General features: G+C 38.0%; 1 protein-coding gene across 1 annotated transcript; it reads left to right on the forward strand.

Moving 5' to 3' along the window:
* The first annotated feature begins 9,467 nt into the window (after positions 1–9,467).
* Or4f62 (olfactory receptor family 4 subfamily F member 62) lies at positions 9,468–10,430 on the forward strand. The gene has a single exon (XM_578154.6). It carries the CDS (start codon positions 9,468–9,470, stop codon positions 10,428–10,430), a length of 963 nt encoding a protein of 320 aa, XP_578154.3.
* Positions 10,431–12,460: the final 2,030 nt, after the last annotated feature.

A 12,460-nucleotide genomic window follows, 5' to 3' on the forward strand; every position in this document is an offset into this window, starting at 1 on the left:
CCAGGTCCAGACGGGTTTAGTGTAGAATTCTATCAGACTTTCATAGAAGACCTCATACCAATATTATCCAAACTATTCCACAAAATTGAAACAGATGGAGCGCTACCGAATTCCTTCTATGAAGCCACAACTACTCTTATACCTAAACCACACAAAGACCCAACAAAGAAAGAGAACTTCAGACCAATTTCCCTCATGAATATAGACGCAAAAATACTCAATAAAATTCTGGCAAACCGAATCCAAGAGCACATCAAAACAATCATCCACCATGATCAAGTAGGCTTCATCCCAGGCATGGAGGGATGGTTTAATATATGGAAAACCATCAACGTGATCCATTATATAAATAAACCTAAAGAACAGAACCAAATGATCATTTCATTAGACGCTGAGAAAGTATTTGACAAAACTCAGCACCCCTTCATGATAAAAGACCTGAAAAGAATAGGAATTCAAGGCCCATACCTAAACATAGTAAAAGCCATATACAGCAAACCAGTTGCTAACATTAAACTAAATGGAGAGAAACTTGAAGCAATCCCACTAAAATCAGGGACTAGACAAGGTTACCCACTCTCTCCCTACTTATTCAATATAGTTGTTGAAGTTCTAGCCAGAGCAATCAGAAAACAAAAGGAGGTCAAGGGGATACAGACTGGAAAGGAAGAAGTCAAAATATCACTATTTGCAGATGATATGATAGTATATTTAAGTGATCCCAAAAGTTCCACCAGAGAACTACTAAAGCTGATAAACAACTTCAGCAAAGTGGCTGGGTATAAAATTAACTCAAATAAATCAGTAGCCTTCCTCTACACAAAAGAGAAACAAGCCGAGAACGAAATTAGGGAAACGACACCCTTCATAATAGACCCAAATAATATAAAGTACCTCGGTGTGACTTTAACCAAGCAAGTAAAAGATTTGTACAATAAGAACTTCAAGACACTGAAGAAAGAAATTGAAGAAGACGTCAGAAAATGGAAAGATCTCCCATGCTCATGGATTGGCAGGATTAATATAGTAAAAATGGCCATTTTACCAAAAGCGATCTACAGATTCAATGCAATCCCCATCAAAATACCAATCCAATTCTTCAAAGAGTTAGACAGAACAATTTGCAAATTCATCTGGAATAACAAAAAACCCAGGATAGCTAAAACTATCCTCAACAATAAAAGGACTTCAGGGGGAATCACTATCCCTGAACTCAAGCAGTATTACAGAGCAATAGTGATAAAAACTGCATGGTATTGGTACAGAGACAGACAGATAGACCAATGGAATAGAATTGAAGACCCAGAAATGAACCCACACACCTATGGTCACTTGATTTTTGACAAAGGAGCCAAAACCATCCAATGGAAAAAAGATAGCATTTTCAGCAAATGGTGCTGGTTCAACTGGAGGGCAACATGTAGAAGAATGCAGATCGATCCATCCTTATATACTGTACAAAGCTTAAGTCCAAGTGGATCAAGGACCTCCACATCAAACCAGACACACTCAAACTAATAGAAGAAAAACTAGGGAAGCATCTGGAACACATGGGCACTGGAAAAAATTTCCTGAACAAAACACCAATGGCTTATGCTCTAAGATCAAGAATGGACAAATGGGATCTCAAAGAACTGCAAAGCTTCTGTAAGGCAAAGGACACTGTGGTTAGGACAAAGAGGCAACCAACATATTGGGAAAAGATCTTTACCAATCCTACAACAGATAGAGGCCTTATATCCAAAATATACAAAGAACTCAAGAAGTTAGACCCCAGGGAAACAAATAACCCTATTAAAAAATGGGGTTCAGAGCTAAACAAAGAGTTCACAGCTGAGGAATGCTGAATGGCTGAGAAACACCTAAAGAAATGTTCAACATCTTTAGTCATAAGGGAAATGCAAATCAAAACAACCCTGAGATTTCACCTCACACCAGTGAGAATGGCTAAGATCAAAAACTCAGGTGACAGCAGATGCTGGCGAGGATGTGGAGAAAGAGGAACACTCCTCCATTGTTGGTGGGATTGCAGACTGGTAAAACCATTCTGGAAATCAGTCTGGAGGTTCCTCAGAAAATTGGACATTGAACTGCCTGAGGATCCAGCTATACCTCTCTTAGGCATATACCCACAAGATGCCCCAACATATAAAAAAGACACGTGCTCCACTATGTTCATCGCAGCCTTATTTATAATAGCCAGAAGCTGGAAAGAACCCAGATGCCCTTCAACAGAGGAATGGATACAGAAAATGTGGTACATCTACACAATGGAATATTACTCAGCTATCAAAAACAACGAGTTTATGAAATTCGTAGGCAAATGGTTGGAACTGGAAAATATCATCCTGAGTGAGCTAACCCAATCACAGAAAGACATACATGGTATGCACTCATTGATATGTGGCTATTGGCCCAAATGCTTGAATTACCCTAGGTGTATAGAACACCTGAAACTCAAGACATGATCAAAATGTGAATGCTTCACTCCTTCTTTAAAAGGGGGAACAAGAATACCCTTGGCAGGGAATAGAGAGGCAAAGATTAAAACAGAGACAGAAGGAACACCCATTCAGAGCCTGCCCTACATGTGGCCCATACATATACAGCCATCCAATTAGACAAGATGGATGAAGCAAAGAAGTGCAGGCCGACAGGAGCCGGATGTACATCTCTCCTGAGAGACACAGCCAGAATACAGCAAATACAGAGGCGAATGCCAACAGCAAACCACTGAACTGAGAATAGGACCCCCGTTGAAGGAATCAGAGAAAGAACTGGAAGAGCTTGAAGGGGCTCGAGACCCCTTATGAACCACAATGCCAAGCAACTAGAGCTTCCAGGGACTAAGCCACTACCTAAAGACTATACATGGACTGACCCTGGACTCTGACACCATAGGTAGCAATGAATATCCTAGTAAGAGCACCAGTGGAAGGGGAAGCCCTGGGTCCTGCTAAGACTGAACCCCCAGTGAACTAGACTGGTGGGGGGAGGGCGGCAATGGGGGGAGGGTTGGGAGGGGAACATGCATAAGGAAGGGGAGGGGGGAGGGGGATGTTTGCCCGGAAACCGGGAAAGGGAATAACACTTGAAATGTATATAAGAAATACTCAAGTTAATAAAAAAAAAGATGGGCCTCAACAGGTACAGAAAGATAGAAATAATCCCATGCATGCTATCAGACCACCACGGCCTAAAGCTGGTCTTCAACAACAATAAGGGAAGAACGCCCACATACACGTGGAAGTTGAATAATGCTCTACTCAATGATAACCTGGTCAAGAAAGAAATTAAAGACTTCTTAGAATTTAATGAAAATGAAGGTACAACATACCCAAACTTATGGGACACAATGAAAGCTGTGCTAAGAGGAAAATTCATAGCGCTGAGTGCCTACAGAAAGAAACAGGAGAGAGCACGTGTCAGCAGCTTGACAGCACACCTAAAAGCTCTAGAACAAAAAGAAGCAAATACACACAAGAGGAGTAGAAGACAGGAAATAATCAAACTCAGAGCTGAAATCAGCCAAGTAGAAACAAAAAGGACCATAAAAAGAATCAACAGAACCAAAAGTTGGTTCTTTGAGAAAATCAACAAGATAGATAAACCCTTAGCCAGACTAACCAGAGGACACAGAGAGTGTGTCCAAATTAATAAAATCAGAAATGAAAAGGGAGACATAACTATACATTCAGAGGAAATTCAAAAAATCATCATATCTTACTATAAAAGCATATATTCAACAAAACTTGAAAATCTGCAGGAAATGGACAACTTCCTAGACAGATACCAGGCACCGAAGTTAAATCAGGATCAGATAAACCAATTAAACAACCTCATAACTCCTAAGGAAATAGAAGCAGTCATTAAAGGTCTCCCAACCAAAAAGAGCCCAAGTCCAGATGGGTTCAGTGCAGAATTCTATCAGATCTTCATAGAAAACCTCATACCAATATTATCCAAACTATTCCACAAAATTGAAACAGATGGAGCACTAAGGAACTCCTTCTACGAAGCCACAATTACTCTTATACCTAAACCACACAAAGACACAACAAAGAAAGAGAACTTCAAACCAATTTCCCTTATGAATATCGACGCAAAAATACTCAATAAAATTCTGGCAAACCGAATTCAAGAGCACATCAAAACAATCATCCACCATGATCAAGTAGGCTTCATCCCAGGCATGCAGGGATGGTTTAATATACGGAAAACCATCAACGTGATCCATTATATAAACAAACTGAAAGATAAAAACGACATGATCATTTCATTAGATGCTGAGAAAGCATTTGACAAAATTCAACACCGCTTCATGATAAAAGTCCTGGAAAGAATAGGAATTCAAGGCCCATACCTAAACATAGTAAAAGCCATATACAGCAAACCAGTTGCTAACATTAAACTAAATGGAGAGAAACTTGAAGCAATCCCACTAAAATCATGGACTAAACAAGGCTGCCCACTTTCTCCCTACTTATTCAATATAGTTCTTGAAGTTCTAGCCAGAACAATCAGACAACAAAAGGAAATCAAGGGGATACAGATCGGTAAAGAAGAAGTCAAAATATCACTATTTGCAGATGATATGATAGTATATTTAAGTGATCCCAAAAGTTCCACCAGAGAACTACTAAAGCTGATAAACAACTTCAGGCAAGTGGCTGGGTATAAAATTAACTCAAATAAATCAGTAGCCTTCCTCTACACAAAAGAGAAACAAGCCGAGAACGAAATTAGGGAAATGACACCCTTCATAATAGACCCAAACAATATAAAGTACCTCGGTGTGACTTTAACCAAGCAAGTAAAAGATCTGTACAATAAGACCTTCAAGACTCTGAAGACAGAAATTGAAGAAGACCTCAGAAGATGGAAAGATCTCCCATGCTCATGGATTGGCAGGATTAATATAGTAAAAATGGCCATTTTACCAAAAGCGATCTACAGATTCAATGCAATCCCCATCAAAATACCAATCCAATTCTTCAAAGAGTTAGACAGAACAATTTGCAAATTCATCTGGAATAACAAAAAACCCAGGATAGCGAAAACTATTCTCAACAATAAAAGGACTTCAGGGGGAATCACTATCCCTGACGCCAAGCAATATTACAGAGCAATAGTGATAAAAAACTGCATGGTATTAGTACAGAGACAGACAGATAGACCAATTGAACAGAATGGAAGACCCAGAAATGAACCCACACACCTATGGGCACCTGATTTTTGACAAAGGAGCCAAAACCATTCAATGGAAAAAAGATAGCATTTTCAGCAAATGGAGCTGGTTCAACTGGAGGTCAACATGTAGAAGAATGCTAATCGATCCATCCTTATCACCCTGTACAAAGCTTAAGTCCAAGTGGATCAAGGACCTCCACATCAAACCAGATACACTCAAACTAATAGAAGAAAATCTAGGGGAGCATCTCGAACACATGGGTACTGGAGAAAATTTCCTGAACAAAACACCAATGGCTTATGCTCTAAGATCAAGAATCGACAAATGGGATCTCATAAAACTGCAAAGCTTCTGTAAGGCAAAGGACACTGTGGTTAGGACAAAACGGCAACCAACATGTTGGGAAAAGATCTTTACCAATTCTACAACAGATAGTGGACTTATATCCAAAATATACAAAGAACTCAAGAAGTTAGACCGCAGGGAGTCAAATAACCCTATTAAAATATGGGGTTCAGAACTAAACAAAGAATCCACAGCTGAGGAATGCCCAATGGCTGAGAAACACCTAAAGAAATGTTCAACATCTTTAGTCATAAGGGAAATGCAAATCAAAACAACCCTGAGATTTCACCTCACACCAGTGAGAATGGCTAATATCAAAAACTCAGATGACAACAAATGCTGGCGAGGATGTGGAGAAAGAGGAACACTCCTCCACTGTTGGTGGGATTGCAGACTGGTACAACCATTCTGGAAATCAGTCTGGAGGTTCCTCAGAAAATTGGACATTGAACTACCTGAAGATCCAGCTATACCTCTCTTGGGCATATACCCACAAGGTGCCCCGACATATAAAAAAGACACGTGCTCCACTATGTTCATAGCAGCCTTATTTATAATAGCCAGAAGCTGGAAAGAACCCAGATGCCCTTCAACAGAGGAATGGATACAGAAAATGTGGTACATCTACACAATGGAATATTATTCAGCTATCAAAAACAATGCCTTTATGAAATTCATAGACAAATGGTTGGAACTGGAAAATATCATCGTGAGTGAGGTAACCCAATCACAGAAAAACACACATGGTATGCACTCATTGATAAGTGGCTATTAGCCCAAATGCTTGAATTACCCTAGGTGTATAGAACACCTGAAACTCAAGACATGATCAAAATGTGAATGCTTCACTCCTTCTTTAAAAGGGGGAACAAGAATACCCTTGGCAGGGAATAGAGAGGCAAAGATTAAAACAGAGACAGAAGGAACACCCATTCAGAGCCTGCCCTACATGTGGCCCATACATATACAGCCATCCAATTAGACAAGATGGATGAAGCAAAGCAGTGCAGGCCGACAGGAGCCGGATGTACATCTCTCCTGAGAGACACAGCCAGAATACAGCAAATACAGAGGCGAATGCCAACAGCAAACCACTGAACTGAGAATAGGACCCCCGTTGAAGGAATCAGAGAAAGAACTGGAAGAGCTTGAAGGGGCTCGAGACCCCTTATGAACCACAATGCCAAGCAACTAGAGCTTCCAGGGACTAAGCCACTACCTAAAGACTATACATGGACTGACCCTGAACTCTGACCTCATAGGTAGCAATGAATATCCTAGTAAGATCACCAGTGTAAGGGGAAGCCCTTGGTCCTGCTAAGACTGAACCCCCAGTGAACGTGATTTTTGGGGGGAGGGCGGCCATGGGGGGGAGGGGGGAGGGGAACACCCATAAAGAAGGGGAGGGGGAGGGATTAGGGGATTGTTTGCCCGGAAACCGGGTAAGGGAATAACATTCGAAATGTAAATAAGAAATACTCAAGTTAATAATAAAAAAATGAAAAAAAAATAAATTATTAAAGCACAAAAAAATAAATAAAATAAAATAAAATAAAATGTGGGGGAAATTCTTCTTCAATATTGTCACAGAATTGTCTGAAAATATTGAGGCATAACAATACTACTTAATATTTCTATTATATTATTTTATTTGCATTATTAATAGAAGTACAATAGAGACATTACATGGAAACTAAGATTACTTGGAATCTGTGTGATTTGGAAACATTGTATAAAACTGTGGAAAACAATATATGTTATTAGCCAGAAACATACTTTCTATTTTTCATATTTAAATCATATTTAAGAATTTCATTTTATATATGAATATACACAATTGTTTCTGTGGATTTTGAATAATCCATAGATATTTGTCCGTATATAAAATTATAAAAATTTTTTATTTTGATTTCATTATAGAAGATGATGTTTAACATTGATTGTCAGCTACCAGGATATAGAATCATTTAAGAAACAAACCTGGGCATGAGTGTGAAGGGTGATCTAGCTTAAAGTAAGTGAGATGCAAAGACTCCCCTTGAATGTAGGTGGCACCATTCCATAGGCTTGGTTCCCCTAGTGCATGAAAAAAAACAAACTCCAGATAAAGTGATGTTTTGAAGTAATAGATTTCTGTCTTAATATTTTATAGCAGAATAATCAGAAACAGTATATAGATAAATAGTTATGATGGGTGAAACTTAATATAACACTCAATTATTTGACTGCCTTTCTGATGGAAAATACAGCCTAAGATCTGAGGTTTGCGACTGTATGGAACTGGACGATAGAGATGGGCAGAGTGAATGACAGCTTGGCATACCCTAGTTTCTAATTTTTTGAGTTTTCATGCTAATTCTACAATAAGTAGTTGACTTTTTTGTCTAGCATCTCCTCCTCTCAAATTTCTGAGTTGACTTTTTCATCAGTGACTTTAACAACTCATACTGAAGCAAAAATTATTCTGAATTATGAGCTGTTTTGTTCTTCATGTCTTTTGTCCTTTTTATTCCCTGGGTGACAATCTAGACTCAGTGGACTACAATAATTAGAAGCTTTTTGCTGAGGAAAAACAACATAAGGCTCTTTGTTTTGGAAAGGGTGATGCTCTCAGTCAGAATTGAAGTTATCCTCCTCTAAACCTGGAGAAACTCTCACCTTAAAGCATTGCCATGTAACTAAAACACATGTGTGAACACACGGTTCACAGTAGATATCAGTCCAAACTACCTATGGACAGAGGATCTGCCTACAACTATTGGTCATAAATTATTTGGCTTCATATTAAGCTACAATTTATTCTTGACATGTTTCCTTTGTGTGTTGTAGAAACAGAAAGAAGAGGATTGAATGAGCATGTGTGACTTTTGCTCATGCTTTTGGAGAAGATGTTTACAGGAGGCTTCAAGCTGGCTATGAACTAAAGGTAGAATACTTATCACAAAAAAAGGCATTACATGAGAAAAGTGCATAATATTTTTATATTTTATATTCCACATAACTTTCTCAATACAATTTTCATGGAAGGCTAAGAGGCTCTTGGGGGTACTATTTTTTGGCTATTGATAGATTCTAGGAAAGGAAGTGTAGGAAAGGAAGTACTTCCAGTTGTGTACCCACTACTGAGCACACCAGCCCCCAAAAGAGAGCTGCAGACACATAGAAACACATGTGGACCTAATTAAAATAAGGGTGTCACAAAACAATATATATATCTACATATATATATGCATATATATATATATATATAGGAACACTGAAAGAATTTGTTGGGGGTGTGAATGGGATGTAAGGAATACAGTGAGGGATGGGGATGAGAGTGGTCAGTATGCATTTATACATGCATAAAATTGTCTAAGAACAGATTTAATTAATGAAAAAGCACTAGGTTAACTAAGCAAAGATTTAATATTTTTAAAATTGTCTTCTTCATTGAAGAGAATATTGCAAAACTGAGAAAAAAAGATGTATTGTAATTTTAAAATAAATAAATGAATGAATGAATGAATTCCAGAACAAAATAAGGAAACAAGGCACAAGGGCTGAAAGTGCGAATTTCTTTTAGTGTACATCCATGTAAAACATTAACTTCTCATGGAGATGTTGGTGAAGACAAGGGCCTGTACGGCTTGTTTGACTCACCTTAGATGCTCAAGTGCTTTGCTTCTTTTTCCTCTCTTGATTATACACTATCAAACTAAATGTAGGTTTAAATGATCAGGTGCCCTAAATATGTAAGCATAGAAAAGTTCTGTACCTCATCTCTCTATGATTCTATATAGTCTCTTTGTAAAACAACAGGTTGTTTTAGTTTTTCTGTATTTGGGTCATTGTTTTACAACCAAGAAAAAACCCTTTTGCATAAAAATTAATTTTCCTCTCTTGTGCCCTTCAGGTAATAGTCAGCTCGTTGTCAGGCTTGCACAAGTTGATGGATGGAGGAAATCACTCAGTGGTATCAGAATTTTTGTTGCTAGGCCTCACCAATTCATGGAGAATTCAGATTCTCCTTTTTCTGTTCTTCACAGTATTTTATGTAGCAAGCATGCTGGGAAATCTGCTCATTGTGCTCACAATCATCTCAGACCATCACCTGCACTCCCCCATGTACTTCCTGCTGGCAAACCTCTCCTTCATTGATACAGGTGTGTCCAGCATCGCTACTCCAAAGATGATTTCTGACCTCTTCAGAAAGCACAAAGCCATCTCCTTGAACGGGTGCATCACTCAGATGTTCTTCATTCACACTGTTGGGGGAACAGAGATGGTGTTGCTCATAGTCATGGCCTATGACAGGTACACTGCTATCTGTAAGCCCCTCCACTACCTCACCATCATGAGTCTCAGAATGTGCATTGTTCTTGTGGCTCTTGCTTGGACCATTGGCCTGATCCATTCTGTGGCCCAGCTGGCTTTTGTTGTAAGTTTACCCTTCTGTGGAGCTAATAAAATGGACAGCTTTTATTGTGATTTTCCTCGGTTCATCAAGCTTGCATGTACAGATACGTACAGACTGGAGTTCCTGGTCACTGCCAACAGTGGTTTCATCTCCATGGCCACTTTCTTCATCCTGATTGTGTCTTACCTCTTCATCCTGGTCACGGTTCGTAAACACTCCTCAGGTGCCTCCTCCAAGGCCCTCTCCACTCTCTCGGCTCACATCACTGTGGTGATTTTCTTCTTTGGTCCTTGCATTATTGTCTATGTGTGGCCTTTCCCTACTTTACCCATAGATAAATTTTTAGCGATTTTTGATGTCATTATCACTCCTTTTATGAATCCCGTCATCTACACGCTGAGAAATAATGAGATGAAGGTTGCAGTGAGGAAACTCTTTTTTAGGGCTTTAAGTTTCAAAAATTCTTTCATTGACAGTTTAAGAGATTCAAATTAAACTAGAACATTCTTGAAGATAAAACGTCTTTTAATCCTGTACTGCACGTCCCTCCATAGAAACACACATGGAAGCAAATTGAATGGACCCAGCAGATGGTATTTACATGTCATACGGTAAGTATAGATTCATATATATGTAGAGATAAGGGTATAGAAATATATACATATGAATACATATACATATATACATGTATGTATGTATGTATGTATAAATACAAATATATGTGTGTCTGTATGTGTGTGTAAAATTTTTATGTCTATGTGAAAATAATAAAAGAAGATGAGGCCTTGAATTTGATAGGGAAGAGTTGTCAGACATGAGACAGTTATGAGAAGAAAGTAATGACACAACTGTAGTTTAGTTAAATATATCTTTAATAAAATATTTTTATTTAGTTCTAAAAAACACTTTCTAAAGTCTCTTCAACTTAGTGTTTTAAATAGCTACTGTTAAGTACCTCATCAAGTATTCTCTGCAGATTTTATCAGTTTTTGCTAAAGAACTTTTGAATTCTGAAAGTATCAAAAAGCAGTAAATTCATCCAAAATATGGTTTGCATCAGATGCCTGTCTTTTATGGAAGAGATGGCAACTTCTGGAACCTCACACACTGAACACACTTCGTTACCATCTCGAATTTGGAAACGTCACTGGTCCCAAGAGACAGAGGTAGCTCCTTCCAAACTGCACAGCAACCTGGATTCAAACCTTGTGAATTGCTCAGTTTCTTTACAGCAACAGAAATACACAAAATAAGGATTTGTTTTAGCTAAATAAATATACGTATTCAAGACTTTCATTTTCTGAATTAGTTCACTGACAAGCAGATTTGACTATTTCTAACAGTTTTACATGTAGTTAGAACTGAAAAGTAAGCTTTGTGATCAATTACAGAGAATAACAAGAAAAATCTTGTAATTTTAAACAGTACATATTTTTGAGACTAGATGATGTAGATTACTATTACACATATTTATATGAAAATACTGCATCCTATCTTTGTCTAGTCATTGTTTTGACAAAAAAAATGTGTGACTTGTAGGTCAATATAAATACTTTTAATATGTTGTAGCTAAAAATTGAATATACTGTATTATCAATAAAATGCAAAATAATATTATTTTGCCTATAACTATGTAAAAAGTACAGAAATTAGAATAGAAAATATTACAAGCTATGGACAAATAAAAATGTTAATATGAGATAAGAAATACATTCTGCTTTTCATAGAACATATGATTTGTGTATGTATGCATGTGTTTGTGCATGTATGTATGTGTGCCTGCATGTGTATGTATGTGTGTGTATGTCTGCAAAACAAAAAGCCAAATCCAAGAAAAACCACTCCTTTTCAGAGCCAACTACTTCAAAATCCCTCTGAAATATCCTCCAAAGGCTCCAATGGTTTCTGTCTTGAACTCCAGGCAACAATATTGAAAGAGAAATTGCATGTATAGCATAATAATAAGATTGTCACTTTCCCATAATGCCCTGACTCTTCTACTTGTCTTTAACTTGGTATAGCTATCAATTTTAGTGGCAAAAAAAATCTAGATTCTGTTCTCCATTCCTAGGATCCTTTTTTCTTTGTTTTGGTCTGCCTTGGTTTTTCTTGGATTTGGCTTTTTGTTTTGCAGACACACACACACATGCACACATGCATGCACTCATACAGACACATGCACAGACACATACATACACACACAAAAACACGTACTCATACACACGAATATTCACACACACATACATACCCTCAAACACACACATACGTACACAAACACATACATACACACAAATGCACACAGAAACACACAAGCACACTCATAAACATATACACTCACAAACAAATACACAGCACAGTACAGTGGACACATAGCACATCACACTGGACACTCAGCACATTGGGAATTAATCCCAGGATTTCTAAGAAGCTAGGCATTCATTTAGACAGCATGATAAGTCCCCAGCACTCTGCATTAGCAATTAAACCTTGTTTGCATTGGCCAAGTACACCAGTGAGCTGTGTCC

This window comes from Rattus norvegicus, chromosome 3 (assembly GCF_036323735.1).
Source record: "Rattus norvegicus strain BN/NHsdMcwi chromosome 3, GRCr8, whole genome shotgun sequence".
In the NCBI taxonomy this organism is placed as follows: Eukaryota; Metazoa; Chordata; class Mammalia; order Rodentia; family Muridae; genus Rattus; species Rattus norvegicus.